At 44.9% G+C, this 25,651-nt stretch overlaps 1 protein-coding gene across 2 annotated transcripts in view; it reads left to right on the top strand.

The window, feature by feature from the left end:
- abca2 (ATP-binding cassette, sub-family A (ABC1), member 2) overlaps positions 1–25,651 on the top strand; it is a 551,670-nt gene that overhangs the window by 311,890 nt on the left and 214,129 nt on the right. For both annotated transcript variants that reach the window (XM_078226666.1, XM_078226665.1), the window contains 3 exons: positions 15,372–15,590; positions 22,227–22,543; positions 24,828–24,987. In XM_078226666.1, the coding sequence (XP_078082792.1) occupies positions 15,372–15,590; positions 22,227–22,543; positions 24,828–24,987 (696 nt within the window). The remainder of the gene's footprint in view (positions 1–15,371; positions 15,591–22,226; positions 22,544–24,827; positions 24,988–25,651) is intronic.

Here is a 25,651-nt window from a genome sequence, read left to right as displayed (position 1 = left end):
ATCTCTCCACCCTTTCACAGTGACAGCACCCCATCCATCTTCCCACACATTCACAACGACATTAACCCATCCATCTCCCCATACTTTCACAGTGACAGCACCCCATCCATCTTCCCATACATTCACAGCGACAGCACCCCATCCATCTCCCCACACATTCACAACGACATTAACCCATCCATCTCCCCATACTTTCACAGTGACAGTACCCCTTCTACCTCCATAAGACCATAAGACATCGGATCTGCTCCGACATTCAATCATGGCTGATATTTTTCTCAACCCCATTCTCCTGCCTTTTCCCCATAACCCCTGATCCCATCATTAATCAAGAACCTATCTAGCTCTGTCTTAAAGACACTCAATGACCTGGCCTCCACAACCTTCTGCGGCAAAGAGTTTCACAGATTCACCACTCTCTGGCTGAAGAAGTTCTTCCTCATCTCTGTTTTAAAGGATCGTCCCTTTAGCCTGAGGTTGTGCCCTCTGGTTCTAGTTGTTCCTGCTAGTGGAAACATCCTCTCCACGTCCACTATATCCAGGCCTCGCAGTATTCTGTAAGATTCAATAAGATCCCCCCTCATCCTTCTAAACTCCAACGAGTACAGACCCAGAGTCCTCAACCGTTCCTCATATGACAAGCTCTTCATTCCAGGGATCATTCTTGTGAACCTCCTCTGGACCCTTTCCAATGCCAGCACATCCTTCCTTCGATATGGGGCTCAAAACTGTTCACAATACTCCAAATGGGGTCTGACCAGAGCCTTATACAGCCTCAGAAGTACATCCCTGCTCTTGTATTCTAGCCCTCTCGACATGAATGCTAACATTGCATTTGCCTTCCTAACTGTCGACTGAACCAGCACATTAACGTTAAGAGAATCTTGAACAATAACTCCCAAATCCTTTTGTGTTTCTGATTTCCTAAGCATTTTCCCATTTAGAAAATAGTCTATGCCTCCATTCCTCCTTCCAAAGTGCATAACCTCACACTTTATCACATTGTATTCCATCTGCCACTTTTCCCCACCCTTTCTCAGTGACTGTACGCCATCCATCTCCCCACCCTTTCACAGGTTTAAGCCTTTCACTCATCTTCTCTTCCATCCCGGTTCAAGCACCTCCTCTGAAAATTTGCCCCTATTAATGTTGTTCCCTGGTGAATTCCACCCCATCACCTCTTGTTCAGACTGGCTGTTCACTGTCTTTCCCTCCCCAGTCCCACTACATGCTGGCACTGTTCCTCTCAGTTAGTGCTGACAATCTCCTTCCTCTCCACTCCAAAATGCTATTCCCAGATTGTTCTTTCATCCTTCTTCCCCTAATTGTTCCTTTGCATCCTTCCTTTATTACATTTCTCACTTTCCCCTTTTTTCTTCATTGCTTTATCTCCTTTGTTATCCAGCTCTAAAGTTAAATCTCTTGCCAGGTTTAAGTTTATTTATTAGTGTCACAAATGGGCTTACACTGCAATGAAATTACTGTGAAAAATCCCCAAGTCGCCACACTCCGGCACCTGTTCGGGTACACTGAGGGAGAATTTAGCACGGCCAATACACCCAACCAGCATGTCTTTTGGACTGTGAGAGGAAACTGTAGCACCCAGAGGAAACCCAGGCAGACACAGGGAGAAGATGCAAACTCTGCACAGGCAGTCACCCGAGGCCAGAATTGAACCTGGATCCCTGGCACTGTGAGGCAGCAGTGCTCACTGCTGTCCCAGCTCTTCCTAGGTGTGTGTTCCACCTTATCACACCCTCCAAATCCAACACCAGCTCCATATCCTATTTGGTGAAATTACGGAGAAATGCTGGGAATTTAGCAGCACTTTCCCAGTCATGCGTATCGCTAGTTGCCAGTGATTCGAGCATTTAGCACTGGCTCTATTCTACTACCAGCTAACAAAAGACATGTAATCTCCAGAGTACTGCTGATAACTGCAGGGCTGCTAATAAGTTGTCTGCTGATTTAAATATATATCTCGACTGCAAAGGCAGCGCCATCATGGGCCAGTTACCATGGTAATTAGAATAATTGTGTCATGTTAGTAGCTGTTGTTATTGCTGTGTCTTAGTAAAATATCTCAGTCTGGAAAATAAGAAATTTCAACACAAACTTCCCACAGTTATGGATACTTTTGTACCTCTTTTTGTCCCCACTATTGATGCTTTGTGGTGATTTTTAAGCAGGGAATAGTCAATTGGTTTGAACTGTGCTGTGCTTGGTGCTGTGCTTGCTGCTGTGCGCTTTGGGAGCAACGGATTGGGATCTGATAGTGAAATGTTCCCTTCAGCAGGTCTGGCAGCATCTGTGGAGAGAGGAAAAGTTCACGTTTCAGGTCAATGAAGTTCTGATGACTGAGAGGTCAATACGAAAGGTCATTGATCTGAAGCATTAACTGAAGTTGAAGTTTTCATTTATTGAAGTTAATTTATTTATTAGTCACAATTAGGCTTACATTAACACTGCAATGAAGTTACTGTGAAAATCCCCGAGTCGCCACACTCCGGCGCCTGTTCGAGTACACTGAGGGAGAATTTAGCACGGCCAATGCACCTAACCAGCAGCTCTTTCGGACTGTGGGAGGAAACCGGAGCACCCGGAAGAAACCCACACAGACACGGGGAGAACGTGCAAACTCCACACAGCCAGAGACCCAAGCTGGGAATCGAATTACTTGCCCAGTGACATTATTGCTACACCACCACCCCCCACTGCCACAGCTGTTACAGTGTGGATATCAAATCCAGATAGAATTTGGCTCAGATACGAGCAAATGGCTAGCTTGCACTCGAGGCCAATTTTCACTTTTGGTGGGTGTGGCAGATCGGCTGACAGATAACTACCAGGCATCATTTTCCGTTCAGGACATGTGATGGGCTGCCTGTCAATGACTGCCAGTCTCCTGCCCTGACTGGAAGTGAAAATTACCCCTCAGTGCTACAGTTTACACATTGTAAGTGGACGCTGGAAGATTTAATGGATTAAAGTGAGGTGATTCACCTGACTGAAGGAAAAGACCCAGATTGTGAATGTTCTTTAGTCAGTTATAACAACTGGAACAAAATATTTATATTGAGCGATTCAAAAATGACTTTAAAATGCAATACTGTTTCCTGGTGACAAGAAATAGTGCTATCTGATCGAATATTCCTGTTGTGATGCCTCAAATATGAAAAAAAGGGGTTTTGCCTCCATATTGTAATCCTGGGTGGCACAGTGGTTAGCACTGCTGCCTCACAGTGCCAGGGATCCCGGTTCAATTCCAGCCTTGGGTGACTGTGTGGAGTTTGCAAAATCTCCCCGTGTCTGATTGGGTTTCTTCTGGGTGCTCTGGTTTCCTCCCACAGTCCAAAAATGTGCAGATCAGGGGATTGGCCATGCTAAATTGCCCTTCAGTGTCCCAAGATGTGCAAGTTAGATGGATTAGCCATGGTAAATGTGCAGGGTTATGAGGAGAGGGCCTGGGTAAGATACTCTGTCAGAGAATCAGTGCAGACTCAATGAGCTGAATGGGCTCCTCCTGCACTGTAGGGATTTTATGATTCTATGAAGGAGAGCGATGGTGCAGTTACATTCCTCCCTATTTAAGTAACCTGGAATCTGAGACCTGAGCACAAACCGCTTCAGCTTCCGTCTTTCTGGAATTCTCTCTGTAAGCTCTATCACTGAGCACTTTTAAAAGCCTCTTCCAAAGCCTATCATTGCCCCTTATCGTTCAGTCATCCCTCTAGCTTCTTCTGTGTCTGCTGAGCGATGGTCTGAATAATTGCAGATTCTTATCATTTGCTGCTCTTTATTTATAATGAGGAAAATTCTGCAGGGTATCATGAAGAAAACAAGAGGCAAAGAGTAACCACGGTAAATTCATCTGTAGTGTTTGAGTAAATCTGAGCTTGAGTCTTGATTACTATTAAATTTAGCCCAGGAAGGAATGACTAAGGGAGGTAAGGAGTTACCTGTTGTGAGGTACTGGGATTGATTAAACATACTTGATTTACTTTACAAAACATTGTAATAGGTAGATTCAATCTTTTAACAAGTTTCTTCTTGGGATGTGGGTGAGATTGGTAAAGCCGCAATCATTTATCACCCTGAGAAAGTGACCCACTGCGCTCCATGCAGTGATAGGCTTTCCACAATTGTGTTAGCTGGAGAATTGCAGCATACTGGCCTAGTGAAGGTGAATTCATGGTGACATTTGTCCTAATCCTGGAATTCTCTTCCTCAGCGGCACTGTGGGTGGACTCTACACCACATGGATCAAGAAGGTGGCTCACCACCGCCTTCTCAAGGGCAATTAGGGATGGGCAATAAACGCTGGACTCAGTGACGCACACATCCCACGAATGAACAGAATAAATTAGGGTCACGGTATGTGTGTGCAACTTGGAAGGAATTTGGCAATGCCAGTATTCCCATGATCCATCTCAGTTGCAGAGGAGGAAGATGACATCTAAGAGAGCTTTGTGAGCTGCTTTTCTCCAATGGTGACTGTCAGTACATTGGCATCACTGGCAGAGTCAGCATTTATTGGACAGCCCTTGTTTCCCTTGTAAAGTTGTTTGTGGGCTGCCTTCTTGAACAGGAGATACAAACATAAGATACAAACAACTCACATTGTTTGTATCTTAAAGACGTGATTAGCTGTAAGTATTCGCATTCCAACCATTATTCATGTAAATTGAGTTTGTGTCTTTATATGCCCTGTTTGTGAACAGAATTCCCACTCACCTGAAGAAGGGGTTTGGGGCTCCGAAAGCTTGTGTGGCTTTTGCTACCAAATAAACCTGTTGGACTTTAACCTGGTGTTGTTAAACTTCTTCTTGAACAGCTGCAGTCCCAGTAGTGAAGTTGCAGATAGGTAGGCAGTTGCATTATCTTGACCCAGTGACGTTGGCGGGATGGCCATGTAGCGGCAGTATGTACTTTGGAAATAATGATGTGTTGTAAAATGTAGGCGACGTGTACGAACGGACATAGATTTCATCCATGTATTTTAGAGTTTGAAACTGTGAGAATGAATTGTGATAAGTTAGAATTGCTGTTATTTCATTATATGTTACTGGGATGCCGGTTAGCTCAGGTTAGATGGCTGGTCCGTGATGCAGAGTGACACCAACAGCGTGGGTTCAATTCCCCTATCGGCTGAGATTTGTGAAGGCCCTGCTTGCTGAACCTTGTCCCTTGCCTGAGGTGTGGTGATCCTCTGGTTAAATCACCACCAGTCAGCTCTCCCCTTCAAAGTGGGGAGCGATCTATGGTCATCTGGGACTCTCCCTTTATTCTGGAGTCTGAAAAGTACTGATTTTCATCCAGCCAGTCCGCAGCTAAACAAAATGCACAGAACTCCACCAACAATGGAATAAAGACGTCATAGAAAAATCCAGCTTGAGAGAAGCATGGCAAATGCTTTCTTTATCTCTTGTGGTGGAGGCTATAGAGTAGATTTTTCTTTTCCTGTTAGTTTTCCCTGCCTATCCAGCACTGTCAGCTGTCTGTATGAGATGGGAGAGAAGACTGCCTGGTGATGGATTCCTGGGGAGTGGTTGTGCAAATTATTCTTGTTGAAATGTTGTCCAAGGACATCTGAAATGATGCATCTCTGTTCCCTGCGGGATTAGTCAAATGTCAGATAATTGATATTCATATATATTTTACTGCCCACACTGAAGGAGAGTGGTCACATCATTAAAAAATGTCATGTCAGAATTCCTGACCTTTGCGCAGCTCAGAAATTGTGTTTTGCAGAACATGTTCAGAACAATCATCTCAAAAAGATTAGGTTTGATAAAAAAACAACGTAATGAAATCAGTGGGTCTTTTCACGTAAGTCCGCTTTATGTTTTTTTGAGGTCATCTATTTTAATGTAGGAACTGAAAGCCTCCCAGTCAGTGGTAACCTATATAAACCCTTTGCCTTGCGTAATATTTCCGAGCTCGGTTTATCTAATGATAGCTGCTCCACAATATCGAGAAGGTTCAGTGACGAGAAAGCTGATGAAATGAGAGCAGGACACTGTCTTCATCCCTGCATCCATCTTCCCCACTCACTACTCATAGAAACATAGAAGATAGGAGCAGGAAGAGGCCATTTGACCCTTCGAGCCTGCTCCGCCATTCATCATGATCATGGCTGATCGTCCAACTCGATAGCCTAATCCTGCTTTCTCCTCATAACCTTTGATCCCATTCACCTCCCTCCTCACTCATCTGAACTCCAGCGAAAACAGTCCTAACCTAGTCAATCTCTCCTCATACAGCAGTCCCGCCATCCCCGGAATCAGCCTGGTAAACCTTCGCTGCACTCCCTTGAGAGCAAGACCATCCTTCCTCAGAAAAGGAGACCAAAATTGCACACAATACTCTAGGTGTGGCCTCACCAAGGCCCTGTGTAATAGCAACTCCGAGGCCATTTGGGAATTTCAGACAACATAGCAGTATCTACCTCCTGATGGCCATTCAGTTCCATTACATAGGAACATTGGAATTAAGAGCAGAAGTAGGCAATTCAGCCCTTCGAGCCTGCTCTGCCATTCAATCAGATCCTGGCTGATCTCTCCCCAGTCTCAAATCCACCTCCCTAACTGTACTCCACATCCTTTTAACCATTTGTAAAATCAGAAATATATCTATCTCCTTGAAATCATTTAATGATTCAGATTCCACCACGCTATGGGGCGGTGAGTTCCACAAGTTCACCACCCTCTGCGAGAAGTCGTTCCTCCTCATCTCAGTTTTAAATCTACCATCTCTCAACCTATACCTGTGACCTCTTGTTCTAGATTGCCCCACAAGGGCAGAAATTAAATTCATATTTATTTATCCATCTTTTAAAGGATTTGCAGTAATCTACAAAGGATTAAAAAAAAGACTTCCATTTCAACAGCATCTTGCCTGACCTTAGGATGCCCCTAAGCATCCTGACATACTCTCTTCCACCTTCCTCCATCGGGAAAAAGATACAAGAATCTGAGTCTGAGGTCATGTACCAACCGACTCAAGAACAGCTTCTTCACTGCTGCTATCAGACTTTTGAATGGACTTACCTTATATTAAGCTGATCTTTCTCTACACCCTAGCTTTGACTGTAACACTACATTCTGCACTCTCCTTTCCTTCTTTATGTACGGTATGCTTTGTCGCATGTATTCTAATACATGTGACAATAATAAATCAAATCAAGTCAGTTTACAGTCGTGAAGTACTTTCTAAAGTATAGGCACGATTGTAATGTAGGAAATGCCATTGCTAATTTGCTGGCAAACAGCAATGTGATAATGACCATATAATCTGTTCAAAGGTGCTGTTTGAAGGGTAAATATCAGTCAGGGTACCAGGGAAATAGTGCCATGAAATTTTTTACATTTACTTGAGAGGGCCGCTGAGATTTAGATTTAGAACAAAGAAAAGTACAGCACAGGAACAGGCCCTTCGGCCCTCCAAGCCCGTGCCGATCATGATGCACTAACTAAACTAAAAGAAAATCTTCTGCCCTTGCTTGGTCCATATCCCTCTATTCCCTCACTATTCATGCACCCATCCAGATACCTCTTAAATGTTGCTAATGTGCCTGCTTCCACCACCCCCTCTGGCAGCACGTTCCAGGCACCCACCATTCTCTGTGTGAAAAATGTCCCCTGCACATCTCTCTTAAACCTTCCCACTCTCACCTTGAATCTGTGCCCCTAAATGTCTCATCAGAGTAGCAGCACGCCCGAGAGCGTAGCCCCCACTCAGTACCGCGCTGCAGTGTTGGCCCTGATTATGCCCTTGAGTTTCTGAAGTGAGGCTTGAACCTGTTTCGTCACATTGCAATTTCTGAGCTGGAATGCACTGCCTGGAAAGGTGGTGGAAACATAGAAAATAGGTCCAGAAGTAGGCTTTTGGAGAGGTCTTCTCTTGAGGCTATGTATTGCTCAAACTTAAGCTTTACAAAGGTTCATGAAATGCAGTGTGCTGATTTTAAGACATGACTTTATTTAACTAAATGATCGAATGGGAGAATGATATGAAGAAGGTCAACACTCCAGATAGGGGATGTGGGCCACCCGCTATCACTCTGCTAATCAAAGCCCTCGCAGGGACAATTATACGGTTACAAAATCATTTCTCCCACCTTCCCGGTGGACATAATCCAATAAGCATTAATACAAATCAGTAAATAATCATCCTGTCATTAACTCCAGCCAATAACAATATATATCTTGACTTAATGGGATTTCATTTGTTATTAGTTACGGACGTTACCCTCCTCCTGTTGCCTTGCAACATGGGATGCTGGACAGTGAAACAGGAGGATGATTCCCACCAAATTGAACCCATGTGACTCTCAGCCGACCCTGAGAAATCCTCATGTCTGCCTTCCACCTGCATTATCAGCTTGGAGCTGTATAGCTCTATTCATCAAATTGGCATTGGTAGCCATCTTGTTCCCGACCACTGCTGATAACGTAACTGCCTTCAGTGGAACCATTGTTTCTTGAAAACCTCTCCCACCAAGGCCTGCTGTATTTTGTCATTGACTGAAGTTTCACAAAATCCTAAATCAAACTTCATTCATTTCATAAATTCAAAATACATGTTTTTTTAAATGAAAAGTACTTGTTAATTATATAAAGCTGACTATAGCAGCAGCCCTTATCAGTGTTCCCATAGTCCAAGATCATTCACTCTTCAGTCAGTATTGTATTAGTGTTCCTAAACCTATGGTTATGTGTTTTGTTAGCATATTCTAGCCCCTCTACATCATAGGCCATTCGGCCTTTCGAGCTTGCATCACCATTCAATATGATCAGTGTTGATCATGCACTTCCAGTATCCCACTCCCACTTTCTCTCCATACCCATTGATCCATTTAGCCGCAAGGGCCATGTCCAGCTCCCTCTTGAACATATCTAACGAATTGGCCCCAACAGCTTTCTGTGGTAGAGAATTCCACAGGTTCGCAACTCTGAGTGAAGAAGCTCTTGCTTATCTCAGTCCTGATTGGCTTACCCCTTATTCTTAGACTGTGTGTCCAAGTTGTGGACTTCCCTAACATTGGGAACATTCTTCCCGCATCTAGCCTCTCCAGTCCCATCAGGATTTTATATGTTTCTATGAGATCCCCTCTCTTCAAATTTCCATTGAGTACAAGCCCTGTCGATCCAGTCTCTCTTCATATGCCAGTTCTGCCATTCTGGGAAGCAATCTGTGAACCTTCGCTGGACTCCCTCAATAGCAAGAATGTCCTTCCTCAGTCTAGGAGACCAAAATTGCACACACTACTCAAGGCGTGGCCTCCCCAAGACCCTGTATAACTGCAGGAAGATATCATTACTCCTATATTCAAATCCTCTTGCTACGAAGGCCAACATGCCATTAGCTTTCCTCACCGCCCGCTGTACCTGCATGCCAATCTTCAGCGATTGTTCCACCATGACACCCAGCTCAGGTTGCACTTTCCCTAAACTGCCACCATTCAGATAATCTTCCTTCCTGTTTTTGCTACCAAAGTGGATAACTTCATATTTATCCACATGATATTGCATTTGCCAAGTATTTGCCCACTCACTCAGTCGAAGTCACCCTGCAGCCTCTTAGCATCCTCCTCACAGCACACGCTGCCACCCAGCTTAGTGTTGTCTGCAAATTTGGAGATATTGTATTCAATTCCTTCATCCACATCATTAATGCATATTGTAAAGTAAAGTTTATTTGTCACAAGTAGGCTTACATCAATACTGCTATGAAGTTACTGTGAAAATCCCCTAGTCGCCACACTCTAGCATGACCAATGCACCTAACCAGCATGTCTTTCGTACTGTGGGAGGAAACTGGAGCACCCGGAGGAAACCCACACCGACACGTGCAGACTCCGACAGACAGTGACCCAAGCCGGGAATCGAACTCGGGTCCCTGGTGCTGTGAGGCAGCAGTGCTAACCATTGTGCCATTGTGTGAAGCAGATTCAGCCCGAACCTTCAACATGGAATTGGATAAGTACTTGAAATAGAGGAATTTGTAGGAATTGGGAGTAGGAACAGACCAGAGGGGAAAATAGTGAAACTTGAGAAATAACGAGTACTGGTCCCAACTGGAGTTCCCTTTTAAGACACGTGAGACCCGTTGGAAGCATTGCCAATTGTCCCCCAGTTTTACTACTTTTTTTCCCCTACTGGGGAAATCCTACTCAGGCCCTCTCTCCTTAACCCACGCATTTACCCTAGCTAATCCCACTGACACTAAGGGGCAATTTAGCACGCCAATCAATCAACCTAACCCACACGCCTTTGGAGTGATGGGCTGAATGGCCATTTGCAATGGCCTTTGAGTCTGTGCATCCCACCCACATTTGGTAGCCATCTACTTTTAACAAGTCGAACAGGAGGATTTGGTTTACCAATGGCAGGTGTGAGATTTCAGCAGAGAATATGTGGCTCCTGATTTCAGAGCGAGCATTTTTTTGTCTGTGTAACAATGCTTCTGTGCATCCTTTTTAAACATACATTTCACCGATCCACAAGCAAGATTGGCTGTTTTGTGGGATAACGTTGCCGATGACTTATGGAGGAGTTTAAAGTTTATTTATTACTGTCACAAGTAGGCTTACATTAACACTGCAATGAAGTTACTGTGAAAATCCCCTAGTCGCCAAACTCCGGCGCTTGTTCGGGTACATTTGGGGAGAATTTAGCATGGCCAATGCACCTAACCAGCACGTCTTTTGGACTGTGGGAGGAAACCAGAGTACCCGAGGAAACCCACGCAGACACGGGGAGAGCGTGCAGAGTCTGCACAGACAGTGACCCAAGCCGGGAATTGAACCAGGGTCCCTGGCGTTGTAAGGCAGCAGTGCTAACCACTGTGCCACCGTGCCATCCCATTTTATTGCCAAATTGAGCATTAATGCAACAACCCCAGCTCATCGAATTGATTCTGACAGGATGGAGCCAAGTGACACTTCCAGTAGTGTCAGTCCCACCCTCAGGGGGGTCCCTTTTAAACATTCAAAGGAACTCGGATCTACATCATTCATTTCAAGCCATTCCTGTCAGCCCTTGAACATGAGTTTTCACATTAGTGACAAAACCAAGCGGAATGAGTTGCTGTGGATGGCGATGAGGGAGCTCCATTTATTCCTACATTTTCAGATCTAATTGCCTGTTAGATTAATTGGTATGGACCTGCTTAAACTGGAAAGGATTCTGCAACATGTATCCATCAGTTCTATGCTAACTGGCACATATTACCTCCCAGTCCGGCAACTCCAGGATTTTAACGTTCTCATCCTTGTTTTCAGATTCTTCCATGGCCTCGAATCAATTCAATATCGCAGCCCCCACTGCTCTCTGGCTGAGAGAATTTCACAGACCCTTTTGAGAGAAAAATAATTCTCCCCTTCTCTCTGTCTTAATAAGGAGGCCTCTAATCCTTAAAATGTGTCCCCTAGCTCTAGTCTTCCGCTACAAGAGGAAACATCCTCACCCGGAATCTACCCTATCAAATCCCCTCAGGACCTCATAGAATCCTACAGTGCAGAAGGAGGCCATTTGGCCCATCGGGTCTGCACCAACCACAATCCCACCCAGGGCCTATCTCCATAACCCCATGCATTTACCCTAGCTAGTCCCCCTGACACTAAGGGGCAATTTAGCATGGCCAGTGCACCTAACCCACACATCTTTTGACTGTGGGAGGAAACCGGAGCACCTGGAGGAAACCCACGCAGACACGGGGAGAATGATATCGAGAGCGACCCAAGCTGGGAACCAATCCTGGTTCCCTGGCACTGTGAGGCAGCAGTGCTAACCACTGCGCCACCGTGCCGCCCTCAAAACTCCACTGGGTATAACCCCAACCTATTCAAGCTTACTTCATCAGATAAGCCCTTCATCCGAGGAATGAGTTGAGTGAACCTTCTTTGAACTGCTTCCAATGTAATTAAATATTTCTTAAAATAAGGAGACCAAGACTGTACACAATATTCCAGATCGAGTCTTAACAAGCAAAAACAGCAAATGCTGGAAAATCTCAGCAGGTTTAACAGCATCTGTGGAGAGAGAATAGAGCTAACGTTGCAAGTCTGGATGACCCTTCATCAGAGCTAAGAGCAAATAAAATCAGAAGAGATTTATACTACGAGGGTGGAGGGGCGCGGGGGGGGGGGTTAGGAGAGGTTGTAATCGGACAAAGGAAATGTAAATAAAGTTGAGAAAGGTGCTAAAAGTGTCCTTTAAGTGATCAGAATATGTGAATTACAGAACAGAGGTACAGATTGTTAAGGGACTGTCTGAGGACTGTGGCAGTTGCCCTGACGTGGGGGAGAAGGGGTGGGCTGCTGCAGGCATGATGGAGAGTGAGAGTGGAGGAGTGGAAAAATGGAAGGGAGAATGAAGGGTGATAAAAGTGCATGAATGAGATGAAAAGGAAAATTGGAATAAAATAAATGGAAATGGGGTGAAGGTGGAGGGGAGAGTTCTTGCCTTGAAGTTGTGAACTCAATGCTCGGTCCAGAAGATTGTAAAGTTGGCCATTCTCTCTGGGACACCCTGGTTCACTCCTCCATCACATCCAACACCTCACCCCTTACCCACGGCACCTTCCCATGCAATTGCAGAAGGCTCAACACCTGCCTCTTTTCCTTCTCCCTGATCAGGGCCTGAACACCCCTTTCAGGTGAAGCAGCGCTTCACATGCACCTCCTTCAATCTGATCTACTGCATTAGCTGCTCCCAATGCATTTTTGTTTCATATTCTAGCATCCATGGTGTTTTGCATTTTATGCTTTGGTCTTAACAAGGCCCTGTACAGTTGCAGTAGAACTTCCCTACTTTTATATTCCATTCCCTTTGCAATAAACAACAACATTCTGCTTGCTGTATCTACATACTAACGTTTTGTGATTCATGCACTAGGGCAACCAGACCCCTCTGTACCTTTGGGTTCCGCAACCTTTCTCCATTTAAAACACTTGCTGCTTTTCTGTTCTTCCTGCCGAAGTGGAGAAGTTCACGTTTTTGCACATCTGCCAAATACATGACCACCTCTGCAAAAACAAACAAGTTAATCTATGTTAAAGCTGATGTGTGTATGAAAGATATTGTTGTGAATGTCACTGGTGCTCTAAATGAACTTTCATTTGTCAGAGTATCATAGAATCATAGCATCCCTACGGTGCAGAAGGAGGCCATTTGACCCATCGAGCCTGCACCGACCACGATCCCACCCAGCCCCTATCCCCTCGGCCCCATGTATTTATCCTGCTAGTCCCCCTGACACTATGTGGCAATTTAACATGGCCAATCAACCTAACCCACGCATCTTTGGACTGTGGGAGGAAACTGGAACACCCGGAGGAAACCCACGCAGACATGGGGAGAACGTGCAAGCTCCACACAGACAGTGACCCAAGCCGGGAATCGAACCCAAGTCCGTGGTGCTGCAAGGCAGCAGTGCTAACCACTGTGCTACCGTGCCACCCAGTATTGCTAGGCTCGAGCACTGGAAGCAGCCTAATAGGTCTGCCTCTGATGTCAGCTTTGCAATGTAAGTATAGTACCAGTAATGTGGTACTTTTATTGATGAGGTGGGAATAATTAAGATGATAAATGATTGCAGATGACTTTGGGAGTCCTGATGAGCATGTACACCCCAGCTAATAGGATTTGCTGTGTAATCTGGTTTTGGAGGAGTGCGTCAGCACTGTTCCAGCCCTTGGCTCGAGTCCACAAAACTCTTGTATTCAAAGGTTCCTAAGCCATAGCACACCTTTGATTCTGGCATTGTTTGAGAAAGTGTTTTCAGGGTAAAGGTATTAACTTCCACATTGATGCACACATTCATTCATTCACTCACACCCAAATTGTTTTGATCGGTGGTGATTGCAGGCCACTCTATCGCTGTCTCTTTAAATGTTGATCCCTTGACCACCCACACTTGATGGGTTTGCCTGGGAAAATGCAGGCATGACCATTTTTAAATCTTGCTTCAAGTTTCCTGGTGTTTAGATCACCAACAATCTGTCTTGGTCCCTCCACGCTGATGCTATAGTTAAGAAAGCCCACCAATGCCTCTACTTTTTCAGGAGGCCGAGGAAATTAAGCATATCTGCTATGACTCTCACCAACTTTTACAGATGCACCTTAGAAAGCATCCTTTCCAGATGTATCACAGCTTGGTATGGCCAAGACCAAAAGAAACTACAAAGGGTTGTGAACGTAGCCCAGTGCATCGCACAAACCAGCCTGCCATCCACTGACTGTCTATACTTCCTGCTGCCTCAGAAAAGCAGCCAGCATAATTAAAGACTCCCATGCACCCCAGACATACTCTCCTCCGCCGCCTTCCATTGGGACAAAGATACAAAAGTCTGAAAACATGTACCAACCGACTCAAGAACAGCTTCTTCCCTGCTGCCATCAGACTTTGGAATGGACCAACCTTATGTTAAGTTGATCTTTCTCTACACCCTATAGGTCACATGTCCCTTTCTCATCACTACATTATGCCATGAATTAAAGAGAAGGATTAAAACACATTTTTTCATCCATCACGGCTCTGTGGTTCCCATTAGTATTAGGTAAAGATGTATTTGCAGGAATCTCCTCAATGTGGTAAATGTAACATATTGTGACTTGTCTTGTTCCTCACCTTGTATAATGGGATGGTGCATTATTTCTCATAGAACTCCTACAGTGCAAGAGGAGGCCATTCGGCCCATTGAGTCTGCACCAACCACAATCCCACCCAGGCCCTATTCCCATAACCCTACATATTTACCCCGCTAAGGGCGGCACGGTAGCACAGTGGTTAGCACTGCTGCTTCACAGCTCCAGGGTCCCGGGTTCGATTCCCGGCTCGGGTCACTGTCTGTGTGGAGTTTGCACATTCTCCTCGTGTCTGCGTGGGTTTCCTCCGGGTGCTCCGGTTTCCTCCCACAGTCCAAAGATGTGCGGGTTAGGTTGATTGGCCAGGTTAAAAATTGCCCCTGAGATGCGTAGGTTAGAGGGATTAGCGGGTAAATATGTGGGGGTAGGGCCTGGGTGGGATTGTGGTCGGTGCAGACTCGATGGGCCAAATGGCCTCCTTCTGCACTGTAGGGATTCTATGATAATCACCCTGACGCTAGTGTCAATTCAGCACGGCCAATCCACCTAACCGGCACATCTTTGGACTGTGGGAAGAAACCGGAGCAGCCTGAGGAAACTCATGCAGACACTGGGAGAATGTACAAACTCAACACAGACAGTGACCCAAACCGGAAATCAAACCCGGGTCCCTGGTGCTATGAGGCAACAATGTTAGCCATTGTGCCACTGTACCGTTCTGTTCTTTTTCTGTTCTTTCCTCCCCCACAACTGATGAAACTTTTTGGTTCTGATTTCTAGAATATTTTGTTCGTGCCCAAGGTATTGGAATACCTGACATGTAATGATAAACAGGACGATCTGCAGAAGATCCTGGTGATCCCTGCCTCTCAGAAGCCTCGGCTAACCGGTTACCGGGCAGCGGTTTGTAACACCACCACCAAAGTGCGGAAGGAGCATTTTCAGGAACTTGCCAATAAACTCAAAAGCCAAGTGGATATCCAGAAAATTGTGGACAAGGTGAGTCATGTTTAGATCTTGTTGGGTGGGAAAGAAACTTTGTCTCTTTTCAGTTTTGTACCTTCCTGCTCATTCCAATGTCCTGTTGTTTCCCACTGTATGAGAGTTGGGCATCTTGATATGCGCCTTATCCTGTCTTTATTCCCATGTTCTTGTTCTTTTGCTCAACAAGTGTCCCTCTCTGTGCAATGTCCCAATGAGTCAAATTTGCACAACTGGAGAAGATGCATTTGATTGTCCATCAAGGTGTCTAACTCCACTTTAAGAGATCAGGAAGCTCTGATGCATTGAGACATATATTGTGCTGAATTTACTTCGAACAGCAGTGTTCTCGATTCACATTTTTATTCACTCGTGGGACATGGGCGTCGCTGGCTGACCAGCATCTATTGCCCATCCCTAGTTGCCCTTGGAGGGCATTTTAGAGTCAACCACATTGCTGTGGCTTTGGAGTCACATGTAGGCCAGACCAGGTAAGGACGGCAGATTTCTTTCCCTAAAGGACATTAGTGAACCAGATGGGTTCTTCCAAGAATCGAGAATGGTTTCATGGTCATTAGTAGATTCTTAATTCCAAATATATCTTAATGAATTCAAATTCCACCATCTGCCGTGGCGGGATTCGAACCCAGGTCTCCAGAACATTAGCTGAGTTTCTGGAATAATAGTCTAGCGATAATACCACGAGGCCATTGCCTCTGCCATGGCCATCGTTTATTACATGACTAAGCGAAGGTTGGCATGTAAAGGACGTGGAGTAAATTTCTTAGGTTGCACTCCCAATGGGGAGATTCAGTTATTCACATTAGGAAATACTTTGTGTGTAAGTCACTGATTAGGCTGCTGCTGCAGTATTCTGTCGAACCCTGGGCACTAGAATCATAGAAACCCTACAGTGCAGAAGGAGGCCATTCGGCCCATCGAGTCTGCACCGACCCCACCCAGGCCCTACCCCCACATATTTACCCGCTAATCCCACAGGACTCTAAGGGGCAATTTTTAACCTGGCCAATCAACCTAACCCGCACATCTTTGGACTGTGGGAGGAAACCGGAGCACCCGGAGGAAACCCTCGCAGACACGAGGAGAATGTGCAAACTCCACACAGACAGTGACCCGAGCCGGGAATCGAACCCGGGACCCTGGAGCTGTGAAGCAGCAGTGCTAACCACTGTGCTACCGTGCCGCCCCACTACATGTCAAAGAAGATGTGAAGACCTTGGAAAGGATACATAGGGAATTATCTAGAATGGTGCCAGGGATTAGAGACCTCAATAACATAGAGAAGCTAGGATAGCGCTTCGTAGAGCAGAGAAGTTTAAAGGGAGATTTAATAGAGGCATCCAGATCCACGAGGTTTTTGATGGGAGTCGATAGAGAAAAACTGTTTCCATTGACAAGGGTGTTGACAAACAGAGGGCATGGATTTAAGTTCAATTGAACCAGAGAGATGAGATGAGAAATTCTTCCATGCAGTGAATAAAGATACGGAATGTATTTGTTGAAAGGATGGTGAAAGCAGATTCAGTTGTAAATTTTTTAAGTAAATTGGACGCTTGAAGGGGAAACATTTCAGGACTTTGTAGAGAGATCTGGAGGGATGGGACTTTATTCTTCAACTCTTTTGAAGTGCCAGAACAGACATGATTGGTCTGCCCTGCACTGCACAATTCTTTTAGAGGGACCTAAGAGAGCCACAATTTCACAGACGTGGCAAGTTCGAGATGTTGCGCCAGCCACTTTAGGATGCGTTTACGAGAGGGAAGCCTTGTCCCCTGAAAGTGAGAAGCAAATTGGTGTGGAAAATCCCAGCCCGATGCCCTCCCGCACTGACTAATGACCTGCTGCCATGGAGAAGTATTTGTTGTTAAAGTGAATCTGCTTCTCTTTTTGTTTAGAATGATTTAATAAAGCAGATGAGGCTTACAGAGACATCACGTGGTTTGATGGAATAAACGCGTGTCACTGCCAGACAATTGACGAATTCCATGTTAATAAGAACATTAAATTCAAGGGGATCATAGAAACCCTACAGTGCAGAAGGAGGACATTCGGCCCATCGAGTCTGCACCGACCACAATCCCACCCAGGCCCTACCCCCATATCCCTACATATTTTACCCACTAATCCCTCTAACCTACGCATCTCAGGACACTAAGGGGCAATTTTTAGCATGGCCAATCAACCTAACCCGCACATCTTTGGACTGTGGGAGGAAACCGGAGCACCCTGAGGAAACCCACGCAGACACGAGGAGAATGTGCAAACTCCACACAGACAGTGACCCGAGCCGGGAATCGAACCCGGGATCCTGGAGCTGTGAAGCAGCAGTGCTAACCACTGTGCTACCGCGCTGATTTGATTCCTTGTACATTCACAAAGAGGGATTATAAGCATAATTGTTTGGCAGTTAAAATTCCTTTTTATATAACACTAATAAACCCCAGTAGGTAAAACAGGTTAAATATATTGAATGACCAGTTCCAAGGAGGTCGGTGAGGTAACGAGGAGAGGTCTTCAGCTTTTGGGCTTTACTGGGTTAATCGTATTAGGGGGAGGTGATGGCCTTGTGGTATTATCGCTAGACTATTAATCCAGGAACTCAGCTAATGTTCTGAGGACCTGGGTTCGAATCCCACCACAGCAGATGGTGGAATTTGAATTCAATTTCAAAAATCTGAATTAAGAATCTACTGATGACCATGAAACAATTGTTAATTGTCGGAAAAACCCATCTGGTTCACTCACTGTCCTTACCTGGCTTGGCCTACCTGTGACTCCAGAGCCACAGCAATGTGGTTGACTCTAAACTGCCTTCAGGTAATTGGGGATGGGCAATAAATGCTGGCCAGCCAGCGACGTTCAGGTCCTACAGATGAACAAATAATATAAAGCACTGATGTGCTTCACTTTAGTTTCCTCTCCTGATTTGCCTCTCCTGACTTGATTTGAGATGGATTGTATTTTAGTGCCAGCTGGTGTCCCCAGGCATTCATTTACACATCACATGTCCCTTTTCATCACTACATTTCACCTCGACTTAAAGAGATGGTCTAAAGCTTAACTGTCTTATGAAGCATCTCACTCGTAACAATATTCCTGGAAGTAAGATATAGATTTACAAATTTTCGTATCTCAAATGTACACACTAGTAGTTAAAGTATTAATCTCACACCAAAGGGCTTCAGGAGACTTGCTCTCTGATATGCTGCCGACTTTAACCCTGAAGTAGCATACAGTACTGCTTTTTCACCAATGAAAACTAAGTTGCAACCAAGAATTCGACATGTAAGACCTCACCAGTGTAAACCTTGTTCCACCACCCCTTTTGGAGAAGAATGCATATTATTGAAAACAGAGACATGTTGTCAAAGCTTTTTGTCTTGCACACATCCAGGCAAGCACAAATTTCCAACAATCACAACAGTTTCCACTGCAGGAGGAAAGGATGCTGATTGGTCAACAACTCAACTCTGATTGACTGGGGCATTGCCATGGAGAAAGCATTGGCACTCTGTAAACAAAAGGGTTATGTTCGAGTCCTGCAGCTGTTTTGAATTACCCCGGGAGTTTGGGAAATTGTTTGAAATTTGGCGTTCTTCTGGTTGTTCTGATGAGTGCAAACCAAAAGGCTTCAGCAATAAGTCTCTGTTTACAGAAGTACGTGTGTTGATGTTCCGTCAGGTGGTGATCTGAGCGCTTACGGCTCGGAACAAACTTGCCCCCCCCCCGCCCCTGTATTTTCTGAAAAGTTCAGATGGAGAATTCGGTGCGTGGGAGCAATTATGAGAAAATCTCAAGGGGTTTGGCTCTGATGAATGGTGAGAGTGAAGTTGAAGTGCTTGTTGTCAACTGAACTTAGAGATTAGATGAGCTTCCCAGTGAATCACACCCACCCTGCCTCTGACTCATAACCTCCTACTAATGTTGCTTACAATTGTGAAAACAAAATGAAATTTGGCCTTTAGTGTTGGAGACTGTTTTCCATTGACAGTCAGAGCAAGGACACCCCACTGAGTTGCGTCATTACTAAAGCGCTTCGGTTTGTAATGCAGTCACTACAAAATTTCTGGAACTGAATCAAATCCAATAATTAACATTGCTGTATAAGATATTTCCTTTTCAGTTGTACATTCACCATCAAAATGTGTAAATAATAATTCTTAAATGTTTGCTGGACCATCTTCCATTTCACAACAAGTAAGAGAGCAGGGTGTCAGCTAAAGAAAACCACAGAGGAAGTCAGGGATGTTTCCAAATGTGTGGGTCCTTTAACAAAGAACAAAGAACAGTACAGCACAGGAACAGGCCCTTCAACCCACCAAGCCTGCGCTGACCACGTTATCCTATCCTGTGCTACCTTTACTTGTTTTGATCCAGTGTGTCAAACAAGTGAAGCTGTTATCCTTTCTATTGGCACCTAAACACGCTCGGTATGCTAGTAACTCACTCTGGCCATCCATTCTTCTGCACATTATTGACTGCAGCGCCTCTCATGGCTATTCATAACATACAACATGCTGCAAAAGGTCTGTGGTTATTTATAGCTTGTGTAGATATCAGAACTATAAAAACTGATTTCAAATGTTTTACCATATTGGGGAGTTGATTCAAGTGGCCATAGAATGATTCAAGTGGCCATAGAATGTCACTACCTAAAAACACGACCCGAGATTTTGCGCTCATATTTAATCAGGCGTGAATCATGACGGGAGTGCAAAATCTCATAAGAGGCCCAAATCGTGTTAAACATCAGTGGAAACTCCCGTTGCAGTTGCCCCCACCCCCCGCCAGTGATGCAACAGGATTCCCAATGTTCAGTGTTGGGAACCCCATTAGAATAAATTTATATCTAATGATCAGGCCTCTACGCCTGATAATCATCCTCCGTTACATTATTCATTCACGTTGTTGTGGGGACATGAATCTGACATGAATTATGACTGATCTCCCACGACATGCACTTGGCAGGCAGTGTTCAGGGGGAAGTGCAGGGGCTGGGGTGTTGAGAGGGGATGGGTGGCATTTAAAAAAGTTGCCAGCAATACGGCAGAGAACACTGCCATTGGGGCTGGCGGTTTCAACATCGCTTTGCCCAACCCTGTGCAGAAAAATGGGGAAGTTCCACCCATGGTCTCAGGAAATAGTGCTTGAAGTGTAACATTATCGGCCTGTATTTTAGCACCCTATTTCCCCACTCAGATCTTTTCCCCGTGACGGCACTTCTTTGCTGGTCTACTTTGATTTCCCTGAGTTTTCTATTGTCAGGATATGCTGTGGAGAGACTTGTATGCAGGTTTCACACAATACAGCGTAGTGTGAAGACAGAATGGGGAACTGGGTGAGAAAGGATATTCGTGAATTGCTAAATATCAGGCTGAATTGAATGATGGATTTTATGTTTATCATGCTTGTATTAACTTCTGTCCAATTTTCAACACAATCCTTAGATTAAAATACATGCACAGTTATCCTGTTGAAATCATAAAATCCCCACAGTGCAGAAAGAGGCCATTCGGCCCATCGAGTTTGCACCGACAACAATCCCACCCAGGCTCTATCCCCATAACTCCACATATTTACCCCACTAATCCCTCTAACCTATGCATTCCGGACACTAAGGGGCAATTTAGCGTGGCCAATGCACCTAATCCGCACATCTTTGGACTGTGAGTGGAAACCGGAGCACCTGGAGGAAACCCACGCAGACATGGGGAGAACGTGCAGACTCCGCACAGCTGGTTGCCCGAGGCTGGAATTGAACCCAGGTCCCTGGTGCTGTGAGGCAGCAGTGCTAGCCACCATGCTGCCCCAAGGATACATGTTAGAGCGATGAATTGGAACCAATATTTTTCATATGATTAAACACTGATGAGTAGTCTGACAAAAAGAAATATTGTCTGGATTCTCAAGTTCTTAATTTCTATTAATGTACGCTGCAAGTGTATCTGATTAACAGTACATTGCACATAAGTCAACCAAGTCCTCAGTGGTGACCTACCTTGTGGTGTCTTAGTAACCCCCTGACATTGGGGCGTTTGATTAAAAAAGACAATATGTTAAAATGTGCAAAATTGGAAGAGAGTTTGCTAACTAACCTGGGAATTAAACCCGAAATACCAATTTACATTGACACATAACACAAGGTTCAGCCACAAGGTGATGCTGGAACGCGCTGCCAGAGGAGGTGGGGAGGCAGGCACATTAGCAACATTTAAGAGGCATCTGCAAGGTACATGAATAGGGAGGGAATAGAGGGATATGGACCAAATAAGGGCAGAAGGATTTTTTTTTAAAGTTTAGTTAGGGCATCATGATCAGTACGGGCTTGGAGGGCCGAAGGGCCTGTTCCTATGCTGTACTTTTCTTTGTTCTTTGTATGGCCGGAATCTTACCACCGTTCACGACGATGGGATTTTCCCATCCTGCCGCAGTGAACGGAGATTTGGTTGGCTGCCAAATTCTCCAACTTCACTACCATGAAAATGTGGCGTAAGATCACACAATGTGTCATGTAATGCGAATAACTACCACATTTGTTAAAATCTATTGGTTATAATGGTTATACTGGTTATGATCTACTATGCTGGATGTCTGCTGCGACTGTGGTGTAATTCTTTTCTTCCCCACGTGCAGCTCAAGTTGAACGAGGTGAACAGCACAGCAGTTCAGCATCACCTTCGGGCCTTACTCGAAGACCTCATTGAGGTGGAGAAGATTCTGAAAGATGTCGATGCCTTATCAGGACTGGCCAGGCTGCTCCCAAAGGGGGCCTGTGCTGGCAAAAGCCCACCAACTGCTGCCAACAACACCAGCTGGAGCGGCAACTTCACCAGCGCCAATGCTACTTCGGAGGAGGGAGAGGAGGCTGAGAAGGAGAATCCTCACACTCAGTTTTCAGCCTTTGTCCAACTCTGGGCTGGTCTTCAGCCAATCCTCTGTGGGAATAACAGGTAAAACTACTCACTGACATCAACCTACTACTGTGGGGGAAATTGATATAAAAGAGATTCTCATGACCAATTTTTGACATTCTCAATCTCTATTTCATTCATGGACCAAATTCATGGCCCCGTACAGTGGCACAGTGGTTAGCACTGCTGCCTCACAGCGCCGGGGACGCAGGTTCGATTCCCGGCTTGGGTCACATCCTGTGCAGAGTCTGCACGTTCTCCCTGTGTCTGCGTGGGTTTCCTCCGGGTGCACCGGTTTCCTCCCACAATCCGAAAGACATCCTGTTTAGGTGCATTGGCCATGCTAAATTCTCCCTCAGTGTGAATTTAGGAGATTTTCACAGTCACTTCATTGTAGTGTTAATGTAAGCCTACTGTGACTAATAAATAAACTTAAATTATATATTCCATTGTCCATCACTAAGCATCCATCTCTCATCTCTTCTGAGTTTGCTTCAATTAATCTCATCAGAGAGACATTGTTGATTAATTTACACATCAACATTCACCCACCATTTCCCTTCATACATTTAGTATGATAGACACATTCTATCCTGTGTTCTGACATGAAATAAAGTCCATTATGGCGACTAGGGGATTTTCACAGTAACTTCATTGCAGTAAGCCTATTTGTGACACTGATAAATAAACTTATTGATTTTGTAAAACAGTTATTTTTTCTGATATCGATCCACAATATTTTTTAAAAGATTTTAGTCGTGGGAGGGATAGAAATTTAAGTTACTATTTTTTATTTCCCTTTGAACTCACTGGAACTCTGGTGGCCTGAACCTCCATTGGTGAAGGGGCAGATTGGAACTCCTTTCTGACAGTGGCATTCTAGAATGGACTGCGAGGAGATGGCACTCCCCCGGGTAACTGTCAGTGCACAGAAATCCATGGCCCCAGTGGAATTTATATTCCATCAGCAGGCAGGGTGGGATTTGAACCCATATCCCCACAACACCAGCCTGGGCCTCTGGATTACTAGACCAATGACATTCCCATTATGCCAACCTTTCCCCAGAATATATGATCACCGAACCTATTTCAGTAGATTGTCATGCTCAGTTTGTCAGACCAATCTCTCTGCATGCTGTCCCACTGCCTGGGATAGATACATATTCTGCTGACGTTTTCCCTGTCTGTATTCTGAGTTTTAAAAGCCCTTCTCCGAAGATGTGCTGGTTAGGTGGATTGGACGTGATAAATTGCCCCTTAGTGTCAGAGGGATTAGCAGGGGTTACGGGGGTAGGGCCTGGGTAGGAATGTTGTTGGTGCAGGCGTGATGGGCTGAATGGTCTCTTTCTGCACTGTGGGGATTCTATTCTATGATTCTCACAGATCAATAGGGTTTGTCAACAGTAATGAATAATCAGACTTGGCTAACGAATAACCTAGTGATTGGTCCCTAAGTGAAATAACTTTCTGCCTTGCATACTAAATACACATCCTCTGGCCTCCCAGCCACCTTTCTCTCGGCAGTGGGAGGCCGGGCTCCACTCGCTGGTGGCGGGATCTTCTGGCCTTGCCACTGTCAATGGGATTTCCCATTGATTCCACTCCCTGCCACTGGGAAACGCACAGCGGGGTGCACCCTCAGCAGGACTGGATGATCCCACTGGCGTGAACAACCAGAGAATTCCAGCGAATTTGTCTGCCAGTGGATTCCCAAACATTGGGGTGGAGGTTGGGGTGGGTCACTGACTTGAGAATTTAACCCCTCCTAGGCAAGGCTTTGTTGATATCTAAATCCTCAAAATGGACAGATGGCAAAAAGATTCCCAAACTGTGTGACACCCTTTTTGCTGTGTTTCTTATCATTGGAAAACAATTTCACTCGTAACTAGCAAAAATGTTCTTGGAATAACCTTTTGCTAAAGTGTGTTATCATCATTTTTATTCTCATTTAAATATGTGGATTTTGGTCAATGATCAGTGAAAGGCTGAAATGTTTGTTCTCTCTCTTGTACAACAGTGGTCCTGAAGTTTTTTTCAAGGCCTCCTGGTTACAAACAAAACATTGCATTTTGATGAAGCGCAAAATATTGCAGATGCTGGGAATCTGAAATAAAAACATATCCACGTTATCGGTTTTTAATGTTGTCTCAACCAGTGGCTCTAAAATGAATCCGAATTTTTATCAGTATTCTTCCCAGAACTCATTACTAGAAAAGATACTCCAGAGTTCATTTTAATTATTGTTATTTGCAATGTGTTGCTGCTATCCCTCTTGTGACAGGCATTCGGCAATGTACTTATTTTTCTCTCTTATTTGATCCAGAACTATAGAACCTGAGGCCCTGAAACAGGGCAACATGAGTTCACTGGGCTTCACCAGCAAGGAGCAACGCAACCTCGGACTACTGGTGCACCTAATGACCACCAATCCCAAAATCCTTTATTCACCAGTCGGCACAGAGGTGGACAAGGTCATAGAAAAGGTAAGAGCCCAGCGAAGCTGCTAACTATAATGTCAGGAAACTCGAACCCCCACATGTTCTCAGTTGGTTCAGACTGTGTACTTTGCCATAACTGGTTCACTGTGCTCCGGGAATGCCATTCACAAATAATTATATTTCGAAAAACACCGCAGCCATAGGGTATTACAGCACAGAAAGGCACCACTCAACGCAGTGTGTCTGTTCAATTAATCCCACATCCTTGCTCTTTTCTCCATAGCCCAGATTTGTTTTCCATTTAAAGTAAGCTGCGTTTGCGCATGCAAGGCCTTGACAACAGTTATATTGTTTTACTCTGTGATGTCATTGCGTGCAATGGAGTGTAAACATATACTCGTTAGCTGTGGGATCCTTTGTATGGTTCGCTTCAGTTAAAAGACTTCACTTTAAGGTATTTCTGCCTGTGTAACTAACTATGCTAAGTTTTAAAGCTAACTTGGCCACATTTTAAAACTCAGCTGGGAATTCTGGGATGAGTTTAGACATTGACTACATTTGAAAATACAATGTTGGCACTAAACATAGCTTTCACGGTCACACAGCTGCCAATTGTTTTTTCCAAGTTGGAGACGGTGTGTGCCCAGCTCTTTCATTGGACAGATAAGAATTCATGTATTGTAGTAGCAGTTATCTGTTTAGTTCAGTC

This window comes from Mustelus asterias, chromosome 13 (assembly GCF_964213995.1).
Source record: "Mustelus asterias chromosome 13, sMusAst1.hap1.1, whole genome shotgun sequence".
NCBI classification, from domain to species: Eukaryota; Metazoa; Chordata; class Chondrichthyes; order Carcharhiniformes; family Triakidae; genus Mustelus; species Mustelus asterias.
This window is presented reverse-complemented; position numbering and strand designations above follow the sequence as displayed.